Source organism: Bactrocera tryoni, chromosome 1 (assembly GCF_016617805.1).
Source record: "Bactrocera tryoni isolate S06 chromosome 1, CSIRO_BtryS06_freeze2, whole genome shotgun sequence".
Classification (NCBI taxonomy): domain Eukaryota; kingdom Metazoa; phylum Arthropoda; class Insecta; order Diptera; family Tephritidae; genus Bactrocera; species Bactrocera tryoni.
Genome location: NC_052499.1, coordinates 72440987 through 72458169, shown reverse-complemented (window position 1 = coordinate 72458169; position 17183 = coordinate 72440987). Strand labels below are relative to the sequence as shown.

General features: G+C 35.5%; 2 protein-coding genes across 3 annotated transcripts; one reads left to right on the top strand and one right to left on the bottom strand.

The window, feature by feature from the left end:
• Positions 1-1199: 1199 nt before the first annotated feature.
• On the bottom strand, positions 1200-8048 carry LOC120782853 (muscle-specific homeobox protein tinman). Its single transcript, XM_040115384.1, has 3 exons — positions 7873-8048; positions 2564-3504; positions 1200-1661 (listed from the first exon to the last, which is right to left on the bottom strand). Exons 1-3 carry the CDS (start codon positions 8046-8048, stop codon positions 1270-1272), a joined length of 1509 nt encoding a protein of 502 aa, XP_039971318.1. The 3' UTR covers positions 1200-1269.
• Positions 8049-9825: 1777 nt separating this feature from the next.
• Positions 9826-15887, top strand: LOC120766594 (biorientation of chromosomes in cell division protein 1-like 1). 2 transcript variants are annotated; one of them, XM_040092197.1, is made up of 5 exons: positions 9826-10171; positions 10242-11134; positions 11200-12339; positions 12420-13127; positions 15658-15887. In XM_040092197.1, the coding sequence occupies exons 1-5, from the start codon at positions 9936-9938 to the stop codon at positions 15792-15794; spliced, it is 3114 nt and encodes a 1037-aa protein (XP_039948131.1). In that variant the 5' UTR covers positions 9826-9935; the 3' UTR covers positions 15795-15887. The 2 variants fall into 2 exon arrangements, with proteins under 2 accessions (XP_039948131.1, XP_039948132.1); XM_040092198.1 differs by lacking the exon at positions 15658-15887 and adding an exon at positions 15270-15411.
• Positions 15888-17183: the final 1296 nt, after the last annotated feature.

Below are 17183 nucleotides of genomic sequence, written 5' to 3'. Positions count from 1 at the left end.
GCCAATGACAATTTGTTGACAACCTCGAAACACTCTATAAGTATTAGCTGCAAATTTTTAAAATGCTTAATTTTTTGATTTTTTCTGTATTGTATCTGTATTTTCTGCTAATTAATTGGCTTTTTTAAGAGTATCTATACTAGAAAACCTCCATAAAGTCAATACTTGTAAACATTGCGTATTCTCTTGGATACAGATGGAGTCTTCTATAGTGCAAATATCAGTAGGCATATAAATTATATCTTTAAAATCGGCATTGACTAAGAATATAATGAGTAAACTGTGGTCCTGATACACTAACCCTATATGGATGATAACGCTGAATAACATTGCTCTGGAACTCAAAAAAGTAGGAGCATTATCTTATGAAAATACTGTCGTGTAGGTTGTTACCTTTCAATAAAAATCATTTAGAAAAGTATTACGTCACTTATAACCGATGTGGAATAAACGCAAAGAGGACTGCGGTAGTGCTATTTTCACTCCTTTGCAATTAAAGAAAGCTCCGGTTGCCGAAATATATTGATTAGAAATTGAATTACAGAAGAATTCGCAGCGAAAGCTATACTCTGATCCAACGATGAAATGAGTCTTAAGGGTGGAAATGACGGTCATCAAGCAATCCTGAGAAAATTAAAATAAATGCACTTATAGTAGTTATTGGAGCTCATAAATCGGGTCCAACAGGAGAACAACAACGACAGCATACCATCCAAATGACACACCTCTCCTGCTTGGTTTCCAGTAGTCGATTTTATTCTTAATTATTCGCTTAGAAAACAACTTCAATCGGCATGTTCTCTTACGTCATCACCATTTCATCTTCTTATTTATATGAAAACATCTTTTCCTCTTTTCCCCATTTGTTCCATGAATTTCGATTGTGATCAAATAAAAAAAATGTCGTTCATTTATTTAATGGCACTTTATTATTGTATTTTCTGGACCGAAGTCAATTATTGTCATTTTATTTACAACTCACTTATTTAACTATTAATATTAAAATACATTATGCTCGGATATTCCGTTCATAATAGACCTTTTTGCTGTTACAATTGTTAATTTCATTTTGTTCTGAAGGTACTTGGCGTAAACCGAATTTCCATAATTATTGCAAATTTTTAAAACGAAAAATCAAAAATTAAACTTAAAATATGCACTAAATAATTTAAATATTCTTGCACTCAGCGAACCGCGTATGCAAACACGTACATAAATACCGTAAGTATGTGTGGGTATGTGTTCCCAGTATCCACCTTGCTCTGCGTGTTATGAGTGATGCATCGCTTGCAGCGCCGTTTGCTGTGGATGTGTTTGATGCTGGCGATGCAGTTGGCCCCACATAACACCACCCGATGTCATTACGCCCGTCGCGCTGCTGTCCGCTTTCAGTTTCACGGAGATTGTGTCGCCGTCGATTTCACCGCGTTTCGACTTGTATCGGCGATTTTGGAACCAAATTTTCACCTGCGTCGGCGATAAGTTCAGTTTGTGAGCGATGACTTCACGCTCCGCACCTGTTAGATACTTTTGCATACGAAAGCGGCACTCCAACTCGAGCACTTGAGCCTGCGAGAAGAGCACACGTGGTTTGCGCTTACAACGCGGTTTGCCATTCTTGCGAAGTTCCGAGCGCGAAGAAGTGACTTGTGAGGTGTCTCCTGAAAAGAAAATGGAACACGAACTGTTATTAAAGAGACGAAAGTATAACATTCTGCCGTTAATGAATAGATGAAATATGGAAAGAATAATAGTAATGCAGCTGCCTTGAATTTCATTTTCTTATTTTATTATGGCACTGATAATATGATATTATTCACGTTCTGTAAAGAACATAACATGGTCAACATAATCGGCCTAGTGAGCATACTATTCACAACACCATCGCATTGTCCATCTTGAGACCCAGCATTTATTTTTGAATAATATTCGACCGAATAGATCACGTCTAGCACGCAGTGAAGAAAATATAGCAGCGGTAGCTAAGAGTGTACACGAAATCCAAGGTAACTCGGACTGGCGTATGATCGACTTCGCGCATTTTACGTGGAGATCTTCTTGTGCAAGAACTGAAGCCGCTCGAAACGCCCAAGCGAAAACGCTCTTGAAAAGATCCAAGAGGAACCGACGTTTTCGAGCCAAATTTTGTTCAGCGATTATTGATCCACTTCGCTCAAATCAATGAATTTATTGAGAGGACATTTCGGTGAGCAAATAATGACACGCTTCGGACCGGTCGTTTGGCCACCAAGATCGTGTGATATCACACATTTTTCCTGTGGGGAAATATAAAGTCTAAAGTGAATGCGAACAATTCCGCTTCCTTGACCTTGGAGCAAAACATCGCGCATGTCATTCGCCAGTTACCAGTCTAAATGCTCGAACGAGTCATCGAAAATTGGACACATTCACCGTTAAATTTGAAGTTTCAAAAAAAATATAAAAATGGTTGTCAAGTTTCGGCTCACCAGTTAGAAACACTAAATAGACTAAGGTAAAGGTAATTTGGATAACTGATTGATATTGTTGTACACCTCAAAAATATATAAGGAACTAAACTTACTGCGCTTAGAAACTCCACACTCTCCGCTGCCGCCGGTATTTCCTCCAATAGATTCGCTGGAAACCTGCACATTGTCGGAGACGCTTTTTTGGTTACTTAAATGTCCATTCATATTGTGCAAACCTCCTGCGCCGTTATTGGCTAAATGCTGCTGCATTGAGGAACCGTTATTTGTCGTATCTATTAAGTTCTGCAGCGATTGTTGTGACGCCACCGTGGACTTACCATGTCCACTAACTTTCGATGGTAATGCCGTTAATTTTGCTGTCATCGCCGATGTGGCCGAATGTGGATCGCCCACCTCTGTCGAACTGTTGAGATCCAAGGTGGGTGATGGCGTCACATATGGTGTGGAAGTGTAGTCGCTTTTACTGCTGGCCATTTCGAGGTTGCCAACGCCATTCGCGCCACCCACGCCACTCAAACCGTAAGCATCACTCGGCTGTTGATAGTTGTAGCTGTAAGCTGTGGGATGCGCGGCTGGCAAACCGTACGCACCGGGCGCGCTGGGTGAGACGCTGCTGCTGCCTGGAGCACACATCGCGTTGCCATTGGTCATTGCAGGTGTGGTTGGTGTTGGCATATACCATTGCACAGCGCCGTAATGTTGATGGTAAGGAGGAGGTACATGATGTGTATGTGTGTGCGAATGTGGATGCGCGTGTGGATGCGGACCGGGATGACCGTGCAAGTGCGCTTGTGGGTGTACATGCGGCGGATAAGCGGCGGCAGCGGCATAATCACCGAAAGCGGCGTGAGGATGCGGATGATGGTTGTGCAGAGGATATTGGTAGCCGGATGTTGTTGTTGCACCGACCGCCGCCATTGTCGCCGGCGTCATGGTGGGCAATTGGAGTTGTGACATAACTGGAGTTTCTTGATAATTTTGCGTGTCGTAATCGTTGACGCAAGATGCGGGTGTCGAATCACTGTGCATGGGACTGTAAATAGTTAGAGAGAAGGAGAGAGTAAGAGAACACATGAGTAAAAACTAAAAAGCGGAAATAAGCATTTAGTAAAAGGTTCCCCATGTCAGCACCCCCCCGTAGGCATAATTAATGAAATACATGTGTGCTCATATTGACCGTTATTAGTCGGAGTGCATATGTGAGCGCAGCAAGACATTAACGTATGGCGACTAGTGAGCGGGCTAAAAATTTCGCAAATCCCGCTGGCCTCTGCTTGGTGACAACACTGGACATTGCTTTAAATATGTGAACTTATGCCGAGCGGCACTACTAAAATAGAACTGCTTGACACCATCGGCCAACCAGTGACCGGAACATGGAGTGCACACATGACCACTTCTGTACTTATATTTACATATGTATATACTGCAAAGTATACACATGTGCAGCGTTACCTACAGCTGAGTTTGAAGCCACTACACACTTACAAACATATGTATATGCAAACATTGCTGCTTCGAGACAAAAACGGTCATCATCTTCTGCGCAGGCGCCCGCGTCTCAACTTTCTATCGACCTCACTCCAAAGCAATAAAAATATGTCAGCAGCAACACAATCACACGCACGCTCAGTTACATACACTATTTAAAGAAAAAAGTTAACCACGTAAATATGTATTTGCATCTGTGTCGTATGTGTGTGTATATGTGTATCTATGCCTTTACTTGCTTGCAAACGTGTGTATGCACATAGAGGTTGGTTAAAAAAACAATGTCGATGATTTGACAAAATTTGCTGAGTTCAGAAAAAAAATAACAAAAACAACAATTTTCATGAATTTAAAGTAACCACAACAAATTTTCTTGTGCGTTCGCCATAAAGCAGTGCTGCAGCTACGCACCGTGATGAGCGTAGTCTCAAACACAAACACTCATATTTGCGTAGGATGTTTTCCTTGCCGCGCTTCCCGCTCATCTTTAGTTGATTTTGTCTAAAGTAAAGACTTTAGCAGACCTTTCTTTCAAATTTGTATTTTATTTTATTTCATAATTTTTTCTTCGTTTTTGCTTTTCGCCCGTTGTATCTTTGTGTGCATCCGTTTTGCCTATGAAAACACAGAGTTGCTGGGTGTATGTGTTTTCTTTGGAAATTGGTCAAAATTGTTTTTTATAAGGCGTTATTAAATGTAAATAAATAGAAAAAACTACAGAGTTAAATGACAGCTTCTTTTCTTCTGGCTACCTGACAGTGTTGAGTTATTTAAATGCATACATACATACAATATACCGACATGTATGTACATTCCTACATTTTCAACGGTTGCATACATACATACATATATAGTTGTGGCTATTACTGCTAAATGTGGTTCAAAGTTGGAAGGAAAATATAGTTAACAGAAAAGTATAAGCAGACATTAGGGTGACTTTCATTTGTAAGATTTACCATTTTTTCTTTGAATAAAAGGTGAATTGAAAAATTCCCGACCTGACACATAGAAGGCGCTACTAGAATTAAATCCATATAATTTTTAGTCAGCCACTATCTTTAAAAGAAACTTTTACAAATTTGACAGCTGTCAAATATGTTTATAAAAAAGAATAAAAAGAAATTTCGTTTGTTAATAAATCATTGCTTTTTGGGGGCAAAAATACTGTTGAAGGAAAGGTTTGAAGATTGATCAACATATTTTTACCCTGCACCACGGAAATCAACCATTGAAAAGTGGTTTGCTAAGTTTGAACGAAGCGAAATGAGCAACGAGGTCGATGAAGGCAGTGAACGCCCAAAAGAGGTTTTTACCGACGAAAACATCAAAAAAGTCCACAAAATAATTTTGGATGGCCGAAAAGTGAAGTTGTTCGATCATATCATTCACGAATATTTGAGTATAAGAAAGCTCTATGTAAAGTGGATGCCGCGCATCTTTTGACCAAAACCAAGGACCAGTTGATGATTTGGAGCAGTGTTTGGAGCTATTTTTGCGTCGATATGTGACAATGGATGAAACATGCTCCATCATTTCACTTCGTAGTCTAATCGACGGTCATCCGAGCGGACTGCACACGACGAACACGCTCCAAAACGCAACAGTCGGCTGGCAAGATTATGGTGTCTGCATTTTGGGATGAGCATAAAATAATTTTTATTGACTACCTTAAAAAAGATGGACCATCAACAGCGACTATTGCAAAGCGTTATTAGACTGTTTGAAGGACGAAATAGCCCAAAAACGGCCGCATTAGAAGAAAAAGAAAGTGCTGTTGACCAATACAAAATGCACCGTGTCACAAATCAATGAAAACGATAGCAAAAATCCATTAATTGGACATCCACTGTATTCTCCAGATTAGGCCCCAAGGACTATTTTTTATATTTTCTGGTCTCAAAAAATTTGTCGGTGGGAAGAAATTTTCTTCGAATAAAGAAGTGATTCCCGAAACTGAGGTCTATTTTGAAGCAAAGAACAAATCCTAGTAAAAAATGGAATCGAAAAGTTGGAGGGTCGCTATAATCAGTGTATCACTCTTGTAGAAAACCATATTGATAAAAAAAAATTGTTTTTGGAAAAACTGGGATAGGTCTGGGACTTTGACCTGTTATTGCAATTAATCAAAAAGGTTTTCTCTGTGTGTGAATATAAAAATTTGTAATGAATAATATAATTACATATATTTCCGATTACATGTTATTAACAGTTGTCAACAGGACACGAAGTATGCTTTTTAACGAAATATGGTCCAAAGTGGGGGGAGATCAGGAACAATTCGAATGAGCACGGGGCTGAGCAACAATTTTTGCAAATTTTTGTTTCTACAATTGATACATCGGGGGAACTGCATCCTCCCCGGACAAGAAGTAATCTACGAGATTGCTGGTCTCTTGGTGCTATTATCTAATCTTGCCTGAAGGATTTTTGATTGCTAAACTACATACACATATTGATGGTCCTTTTCATTGGATCTTTTCTATGCTGGCAGCCGCTTCTCATGATAGACAAAAGCTGAAGCTCTCTATTGAAATTAACTGCTACTCGAGGTTTCCCATGCGTTATATCTATTATATTCTCAAGAATGCAGTTCTAATTAGGATATTTTAAAGAGTTAATATGTCTTTTATTTTCTTTTCATCACTTCCTTCAAAACCGATTACCGCTAAAGATCAATTTGCTATATTATATCATGAAGAAGAGAAACATCATTTTTATAGATTAAAATACGAAGGCTACTACTATACTATGAAACTAAAGAGTTTTGTATATTTTATCGTAGATTATTTCTGTTTTTTAAGGGGTTAGATCAGTTTTGAACCCTCAGAAAAGGCTCAATCTTGGCAATTCATTAAGGGTATTAGAAATCGAATTTTCCTCTTTCATATTTAATTAAACATATAAATGAGTTTTGAAATAAAATAGCGGCTACTAGGCCAATGTTCAGAATCTTGTTTTTCAAGTAGACCTCAAAGGTTATCGATAAAATATGAACTCGTTCTATCTAAAACAAAATCACAAATGAATCTTAATCAACATAAACCGAGGGTTGTAAAGAAAGTAATTTTTTAACCGAAAGAATAAGGGGAACTGTTTATAAAAAAGGGTTTGATAGTAACAAAAAACAAGAAAAGATGTTAACTTCGGCGTCGAAGCTATACTATCGATAATTTACCTTACCTTAATTTTGGGCTCAATATCGGAGGCTCCCACAAATTACTTTATAGCACCTTCATGACAAACTAGAAAATGTTACAGTCTGGTGAATACATACATACGATTATTTATCATCATCTCCTGATTCGAAAAATGCAGTTTCAAAAAAAAACGCTTAACGCCATTTTATCAATTGAATTATGATGTCAGAGCCCTAAATTGTACTTTAATCCAACAAACATATTTTATATTTTTTCTGCTTCATATTTAAAAACTGAACTGTATACATATTTACATATTTATACATCATGACTTTCAATTGACAAAAATATTGACAGAAGCTAAACCTATTTGCCTCAAGTATTTTAACAGTATGTTTAATTTTTGCTTACATAACTTAAAAAAGAAGGAAAATTCTATCATTTCGATTGATAATTACTACTATATCACATTCGAATAAATTTTTTGAGTTTTCATAAGCTTTAGCTTCATTATTTTTATAATTGTAACATAAATAGATTTTTGATGGATAATTTACACACAAAAAATTTAAAATTTATATTATATTTTTATATATAATTTTTTACAATTTACATTTTTTGCAAAAAAAATATTAGAAACGATGTTGTTAGTATATTTACATAAATACAGCTATATTTGTATTCAAATTAAAATTAATAAATATTGAATTTTACCACTGTGATAATACATATACAAAATACGAATATTTAAACGTAACAAAAATGCAACTGACCTCTCCAAGGAGCCAAACACTTCATAACTCTCGTTTTGGTTCACCAAATTCAGTATATCCTTCACTGAAAACGGAGTTGTATTTAAAGAATCCGAATTGGTAAAATTTGTCGGACTGGTTTGATTGTAATCGTAGTATCCCTGTGACACCTGTGATTGTTGTTGATGTTGTAACATATTGTTGAACTTTAACGACGGCACTCTTCACTTGATTTGACAATTTGCACTGTCCACTTGAAATTCTCGCTGACACATACACACGTGTATGTGGAGATGAATAGAAAAAAAAAAACAAATTGTTTATATTGATTTAATTGCACACCTGTTTTGACTAGTTAGTCCACTTCCTTCTAAAGTACTTTTACCCACACATTGTTTCTTGTTATTGTACATATGAGCTGTATTAAAGTATGTAGGTATGTAAATTTATTTTATTTGCAATTGGTATTATTTACCGTAGCGACAATGCAAACGCGGTATAATTTAAATGCGGACGGGCCGCTCGACTGGTTCCGATTGACTGCCTTCTTCTTTTAATTAACTGTAAACGAAAACACTGATCCCATGTGTCAGCCATGGCATTGACACAGGGCAAAATATACATATTTACACACACACTTAGCGAGTGCCTTGCTTAAGCACACAAACACGGCTTTCGTTACCGTCGTTTACCCACCCCTTGTTCGTCGTTTCATTGGTGAGCGATGTTGTGAATTGCGTGAATGGTTTGTGTGTTTAAAAAATGGCTGCCGCTTCAACCAATCACATTGCGGCGGAATGTTTCATTCCGTTATTCATGAGTGTTTCGTTGCCATTTTGTCGTTTGATATAACGAGCCATTGGCGAGGCTTTTGATGTATTATTTTTGTAGCAGGCCATCTCAAATTTAAATAATGTTTTGCAAAATAATTATTTTATTTATTTTGGTAATACTCTGTACATCGTCTTGCGGCATGTTTGTTTTGTATGAACATCATGAAGTAAAATAGTCTTTCCAATTGGGATGAAAGATCAGAGATTGTAGACTTATTATTCATTATTATTATATTTATTATTTATTATTCTACATGCTCTATGTAACGACGTTTTACTATTATCTTATCTATTATAATATTAATTATTTTCGGAAATGTGTAAATTAAAGTTTATTTCTGGTGGTAATCTCTTGGGAGATATTTGTTTTTTTTTTTTGTTGGAAATGTATTTAATAAAAAACAAGAAGCGAAAATCAAATGTTATTCCTTTATAAGTTAAAAAATAAAAAATCAAAAAATTAATTTAGTACATTGTAAATAGTTTTGATGAATTAATAAAATTTAAAAAATTTCCTTAAAAAAATTTTAAACATTTATTTAAGTTTTAGTAAAAATTGTTAGCGTAATTTTTAGATAAAATTATTAATAAAATGGCATACGCAAATATTTAATATCTTTTTTATAAATCAAAAAATATCAAAAATGCCCAATTATTTAGAAATTATTATATTCTGCAAATTAAACTGGTCTTATTGGTATGTTAATACACATCTGTAAAAATTCGTATTAATATTTTTATCTGCTTTATGTTCTATGTATCTATTTTTAAATAAAAAAAATTGTCTAGAACACATATACATTTTATTTTTGTGAGTTTTTATCTTAATTAGTACTTGACGGCAGAATTCCACTATAGCACCAAGCAATAACTTTTCAACTAGAAATTAGAAAGTGGGATGGAACTAGTAAACCATATACCAGCTTATCGCTAAAATTTTCAGAAAAAATACGCATTTATGACCATTTCCTGTGGCTTCAAGTTAGTATCATAGTTTTCTACTATTGCACCACTTTCCGTCAGCGCTCTTAATAAGCAATATTGTGTTCAACAAATATATGGAATTCCTATTTGCGTGTGGACGCTGTGTTATGAATTACTCATTTCACATTGTAACATCTGGCAACGCTGCAATGTTTTTTTCAGGAGGCGCAGAAAAACAAAATAATTGAGTTTAGCTAAATGTTATTATAAAAAGTTGTGTTTTTATCAACTAATTTAATAAAAATTTGCTAAAATAAAAGCAGCACTATGGCTTCACATTTGGATCCTCAGCTTGAGGACCGAATTTTGCATGAGGTAAAGTCACAAGGCGTTTTCGATGAATTTCGCAAAGATTCTATGGCAGACGTGGACACAAAGCCTGCTTATCAAAATCTTCGACAACGCGTTGAAAGTACTGTGAAAAAGTTTCTATCTGAACAACAATGGACGCCGGACATGAATAAAAATCAATTACGTGAGAAATTGCGCAGACATATCACAGAGTAAGTCTATAGAACGCGTGGAGCTCGTTGTGGTGAAACATATTTACACTTTTCTAATTTGCTTTTGCAGATCTGGTTTTTTGGATGTAGGCGTGGAACGTATAGTTGATCAAGTAGTGAACCCTAAAATAGGCACCGTTTTTCAACCGCGCATTGAAGAAATTACATACAAATATTTAGGACTGCCACCACCACCCGTCAAACACGAACCGCCTCCACCAATCATGCATCCACTACCACCGCTGCCATTGACTGGACCGCCTTTGAAAATAGAAACCAGCAGCCTTTTGCCTACTGGTCTTGAACAAGTGAGTCCTGATTCCGATAAAGCGACAGTAAAATCGGAATGTTACGGAGACGACCCATCCGTCATGGATATGGACGTGGATGTCGATGATAAAACGGCAGACGAGGATGACGAGTCACCACCTTTCGAACCGCTTGTGAAATGTGTTGAACCAAATACAACTATAAAGACAGAGATTAAAAATGAAGATCTAGCTGATATGAAGCCGCAATTGAACAACGCTAAAGTGGAGGCAATACCAAGCGAAAGTGTGATAAAAGCTGAAACAGGTAATCAACAAGATTCAGAAACACAGGACACTTCTGCATCGGCAAATTCAACAGATCCCGAAATTGCGAAACATGCCAACATATCGTTTGGAACGGAAGCGCTATTATCGCAAGATTCTCAACTATCACAAGTGTCCAGTGACAGTAACATCTCTGACGTAACAGCAAATGCATCACATAGTTTCATGGATAATTCTAGTACACACAACACGCCACAACAAACAATTTCTGATCAAACAGCAGCAGCTATTGAATTAGCTTCAGCGAATATATCTGAAGAGGCACAAATGCCAAAATTCAGTGAAAATTCATCGGAAATGTTAGGTGCAAAGTCAGTCCCGTCTGAGCTACATTTCGATATTAAAAAAGATGAAATTAAATTTGAAGGTATGTTGGGATGCATTAGTCCATTATATATGTATGTGTAATGTGAAATAATAATTTATTTATAGGTACTGAGCGAAAAACGAATTTGTTGGAACAAGAAGGCGAATGTAATTCAATAACAGGTGATGATATATCGACGAGACAGGTGAATACTATGGGTGAAAATTTAGAAAGTAAGGAGGCACCACATCACTTTGGTAATTTAACAATTGATACTGATGTGGAACGCATACAACCCACGGGCATCACAACACCTGCAGCGACACCTACGCCCACTCCTCTTGACAGCAGTTTCGGTTCTTCCTTAGAAGATATAAGTACTCAACATTACAAAGAGGAAGTTGAAGTGGAACCCAAAGCTGAACCTGCGAATGTAACAGATGAGGTATTTCCAATACCTATGCAAGAGCAGCGCGATAAAAAAGAAACAAGTACTTCAAGAAATCACGGTTCCTCGTCATCGTCTTCGAGACACAAAAAACATTCTAAAGATAAGCGGCGATCGCACAGCTCTAAAGACAAGTATAAAGATCGGGATCGAAGCAAAAACAGGAGTCACGAAAAGGATAGGAGTAGTGATAGGGATAGAAGTAGCGATAAAAGTAGTCATAGAGAAAAAGACAAGCACAGAGATAAAGAGAAAAACCACAAGGAGAAAGATAGAAGAAAGGATAGATCACGCACACACGACAAGAGTACAAAGGACAAGAACGATAGTACCGAGCGTAGCAGTAGCTCCAAGCGGTCTAGTTCTTCCACTGGCCGCTCACATGATACAAGTTCAAGTAACAAAAATGAAAAGCAAGTTACATCGAAACATTCGAGCGCTTTCACATCTTCATCAAGTTCGTCCAGCCGATCAGAGAGCCACGACGCGAAGCGTGAGAGACGTGAAAATGAGAAGAAATATCATCGGCCCAGTTCGAACAACGGTGGTAGTTCAAAAAAAGATGATACAGAAACTACCAAAACTGAAGCGCCCGTTGACGATCACAATAGTGAAAAAGCGAATAAATTGCGACGACATAAGTCAACCGATTCGAATGACGAAGGTGGAAGTGCTGGTGGCGCTAATCGTAAAAATGGCGGCGGTGAGCACGAAAAAGCTGGTCAAAATAACATATCGAATAACAACGAGAAGAAACAAAGTCAAGTTAAAGATACGAAAAACTCTTCGCATAGTCCAAAAGGGAAGTCAAAAAGTGGTAAGTTTGAAACGAAAATTTCAAGAGAGCTTATTAGCCAATTGTCATAAAAATATACCATATTTTTTTTTTGTTTTAAGATCTCGAAGAGAAACCCGCTACCGCGTCGACTATGATAACCGAAGATGTAAGTACAAATGCGTTGGCGACACAACCACATGGCAATAAAGTAGTCATTTTAAGCGATATGCTCGAAAATCCCAACATCAATTTCATCGATCTGGGACCATCATCAGCTACCTATACTCACACCTCCGAAATGATTCTAAAAGATTGTCAAATAGACACCACATCAACTAAACGCGCTGTTACGCCACTTGTACCGAATACTCAAGCTGCCACCCCGCTCATAACGGAGAATGAGCGCCAGTTACTTTTCTTCGAAGAAGCAAGTGAACAGTTTTCAGATCGCTTGCGTTTAATAGATAACGCAATGGATCGCTGTCGTCGTGTGGTTAACAATTTACGTTTCAATTGTGTCAATGAGATGTGCGATACTTACGAAGAACAACAAAATGAAGGCGAGACAGACGGCAGTGAAAGGCCACAAACCTGTGCTACTCTTACAATCGATTGTGTGCCCACCTATGCTGGAGAACGTGAATACTTCAACAGAGGCGAAAGGAGTGCGGATAGTCCGATCGGCAGCACGTTCGATGGCGTCTACGACTTGCATGGGAAACGTAAACGCAATAATAACGGCAGCCTTGTACAAAGTAAGCCCTCACCCACTCCATCCGATGCGAGCGCGAACTCCAAAGAGAATATGGCGTTGGATAAAAATGCCGGTAAGTTTCTATTACGCTTTGGCAAAACACACATTTTGTTTTTGTAGATTTTTGCAGTGTTTTAATGACTTTATTTACTTAGTTTGCATTATTGTGTAACACATATTTTTTGTTTTATTTAAAAGTTATTCTTTATGAAAAGTAGTATAGTAGTTGTTTTTTGCATGCTTCTCCTAAAAATTATGTAAAAAGGTTTGTGAAGCTAGAAATAAGCTCGATTCTTTCACATGTCTCGCATTAATATTTTAACAGTAAAAATAAATTAAATATTTTATGATTAAATACATATACCTTTAATACACCCTGTGTAAGTTTGCCACGATGCTTAAATCACAAAAAAGGAAACGTCCGGAACCGTGTATGAATTTAATTGACCAGCGTGGCGAGCTGAACCAATTTGACCATGTCCGTCTGTCTGCATATATGCGAACTAGTCTCCCAATTTTTGATAAAGTATCTTCATGAAATTCGGCATAGATTATTGTACAAGAGGCAACGCTACAATATCTGAACATATTATTCAGAACTCACCACTAGAGCATATATCTTTAATATATACTGACCGATCAAAATCAAGTAAAACGTTTTTTTATACCCTTTTATGCTATAAAAAATACGCCCCTGAAGGTTATTATAGTGGAGTGCAATCGAGGTTGACATTTTTTCTTGTTATTAGCAATTTGTTTTATAAATTATTTGTCACGATTTGAACATTTAAAAAAGAAAAAAGTTGGGTATACAGTTGTACCGTGCACAAAAAAATTTGTGCGACTCTAAGTAGAATACTTCTTTATTAACCATTGTCTCTATTTTCCATTTTTTTATGCATTTGTGTAAAAATTCCTTAGCCGTGTTTGTGAATCCATTCTGCAATAATTTCAATAATTTCTTTTAATGTCAAAAACAAATAAACAACTAGGTAATAAGTTGAGCGTAATAAAAAATATTTTTGAGTATGTATTTAGAAAAAAATAAAAAATATCCATTTACCAAATGCCATTGATTCAAACTTTATCTTCTACTCAAAATAATTTATTCATTTAATAAAAAAATTGCACAATTATTTTATTAGTCAATATTAGTTGAATATTTTTGATTTTTTTAATGGAACTGTGCACATTTTACGTCCTCAATGACTTATTTAAGGACTTATTATACCCACTTTCAAGTTATAAAAAAGGTTTTTTTGTCATTTTCTTTTATTTTGGATTATGGAATGTACATGAATAAACATAATAAATTATTTATAATAAAATACAGTAGAAAAATAATTAAATTGAGAAATTGTTGACTCCCTTAATCCCGTAGCCAGTCTTCGGGAGAACCTCTGATAATGGCGCTGAAGAAAATTTTCCTGCTTAAAGTTATCTCAAATCCAAAAACCTAAAATTTATAATTACAATAGATGAGAACAGGTAAATCAAAGGAAAAATTTTGTTTTTTTGTCAAATGACCGAAAAAGTAGTTTTTTATGAAAAAATAAGACTTTCGCTGCAAAGTGGTTTAAAAAAATCAATATTATTATCAAAAATATTGTTCCGTCGATCATTGCCTGGCAAATATATGTACATATCTAAATAGATCGTGTGAAATTTTCAAGTATGCCAATCCAGGCTATTCCCGAAAACTCTGAAAACATCGTTTCACGAAAAATGCTCTTAAAATCGTCGGATAATATTCGCAAATATATGTATATCCGATTCACATATGTATATTAAATATAATTTTCGAAATCCACAAGTGGTTATAACGCTTTAGGTATGCAATTTGAAATATAATATGGAAATATAACCGAAAATTAACTTTTTACTTACAAAAATTATTTTAGATCTTACTCCTTTAATCAATTTATTTAATTTAAAAATCTACACTCTAATTATATTTATGAACTACTAATACTAGCGTTAAAAACTGGTGCCATACGTACACACTCATTTTTTGCAAAATCACGCTAACTTTTCTACTTATAAATTAAAACAAAAATAAATGGTAATTTGAATTGTAAAATAAATTTTGAAAACAAAAATATGGTAGAAAATTTTGTAAGAAATTTGAAATTGCTAATTACTTATTCGATTAATTAACAGTAATCACGTTGTTTTCTTTTATTTACTTTTCGCTCTATTCTTCATTGATTTTTAGATATGCATACAAATTAAATCAAAGAAAAGCCAAACTCAATATGAAGCGTTTATTAAGTACTGGTAAAAATGTAGCGTCTACGCGTATCGCATGACCTAATAACATAGTCAGTCATAAAAGAGTTCATTAAAAAAAATTTAAACAAAAAACAAAAACAAAAATGTATATCCTACAAACCATGCTGGGTAAGCAATTTGTTAATTAATTTTGAAGTGCTTTCAATTGATTATTTGAGTATTTTCCTTTTTCCGTTTAAATTTCCTATGTGTCTCTTTATTTAAATATTTTAAATATAATCTGCCGCTACTTACTTTTCACCTACATGTTTTTGTGTATGTTCGTATTGATTTTCCCTTTCAAGCGACTTTAATGTGTGTGTCCTTTACAGATGAGGTGAAATGCGTTCGCCGCATTGCGTCTGTAAATAAATTGAGTCAACAGCGTTATAACAGCGAGGATTTGTACAAACCGCGTCCTGTTTTAAGTCAGCGTTCACGTCGTAGAGGTATGGATACTATAATCTAGAAGTAGATGTTGTTTTATCGGTGACATAAAAAAATATTATTTAAAAATTACAAATTTATATACATTGCTTGCATAAAAAAATATATATATATATTTATACAAGTAAAAACAGTTTTTCATTTTGGCACTTTGATAAAGTAAGAGATGAAATATATATTTTTTTCTTTTGTAAATAAAAAAATTATAACAAAGAAAAAATACATTTTTTTAATAAAAAGCCCTTTTAGAACTTTAATTAAAATTATTTTACTTCATCTCATTAAAAAAAAAAAAATCGTTTCTACGAGTTATTTATGATCCAGTTTGTTATTGTAAAAATGTTGTTTTCCGGTACTTATTTACTACGCGGTACAATTTTTTCTGAAATGCAATTAGCCCCTAATCACCAACAAAACTATTAGAAAGCTAGTAAAAGATAATACTAAATACTAGCCCGTTCATATCGAAATTTTAATTCAGATGAGTAGTGGTTCGGTGACACTTAACAACAGCTTTACATTAATAATCGATTATTGCTATAATGTACAAACGTCTCGACAACGACGTCATTTAATATTTTATACCTTGGACCATAACTCCTGCCACAAAAAATACCGGATCAGTTTATACAGCTAGAAATGGACGTGTGCAAAAAAAATAGTGTCTCAAAAACTGAGGGATTAGTTCGCATATATACAGACAGACATAATGAATATGACTCAGCTCGTCATCGTCATATTTTATAGGGTCTTCAACGTCTCCTTCGGGGTATTGACAATTTTGTGGCAAACTAAATTTATCTAAAAAGCTTTTGGTGGCGACACGCTGTCAATAAACCTGCTGGTCATACCATTTTCTTCTCCTATGATATTTTAATAATATATAGATATTTTGTATACCAGACTCGCCTTCCGACTACCAGATAACTGTAGTGTTTTGGAAGCGGAGATCACAGAAATTAAATAAACCCCACTTTTTCTGACAAAAGTGGCTTTACAACAAGAAATATTACACACAGATAGCCAAGCGTTTTTCAAATCACTAAAGTCTATTAAATTTTCATCGAAGATAGCGCAATAATGACCTGATCTATTAGTGAATCGAAGTTCCCTTTTCAGAGTGATATGGCTGGCAACTGTGAAGCATGAAGATGAACTAGCCAGAAGAGTCACCACCCTACAATTAGACTCTGATATAGGGAATATAGGAGCATATATGACTTGTAGATATTTAATCGACAAATATTTATGTTATTATATATATCTGAGTCTCGGCGAAAGTAATCACTGACTTATTACACAAGCAGACGAACGAGGTAATATGGAATATGGGCCGCACATACCAAATTTTATTTCCGCAAAATTGCCAATACCACATTGCCCCTTCCGCGCCCCATTAAATGAAAAAGCA

What these genes read in the sequence shown, in the direction of transcription:
- LOC120782853 (XM_040115384.1), bottom strand. Translation starts at nt 8,048, where the DNA reads ATGTTACAACATCAACAACAATCACAGGTGTCACAGGGATACTACGAT. An exon ending in GTGTTTGGCTCCTTGGAGAG is followed by an intron (nt 3,505 to 7,872) that starts GTCAGTTGCATT and finishes AACTATTTACAG; the next exon opens with TCCCATGCACAGTGATTCGA. An exon ending in GTGTGGAGTTTCTAAGCGCA is followed by an intron (nt 1,662 to 2,563) that starts GTAAGTTTAGTT and finishes TTTTCTTTTCAG; the next exon opens with GAGACACCTCACAAGTCACT.
- LOC120766594 (XM_040092197.1), top strand. Translation starts at nt 9,936, where the DNA reads ATGGCTTCACATTTGGATCCTCAGCTTGAGGACCGAATTTTGCATGAG. An exon ending in TTGCGCAGACATATCACAGA is followed by an intron (nt 10,172 to 10,241) that starts GTAAGTCTATAG and finishes TTGCTTTTGCAG; the next exon opens with ATCTGGTTTTTTGGATGTAG. An exon ending in AGATGAAATTAAATTTGAAG is followed by an intron (nt 11,135 to 11,199) that starts GTATGTTGGGAT and finishes ATTTATTTATAG; the next exon opens with GTACTGAGCGAAAAACGAAT.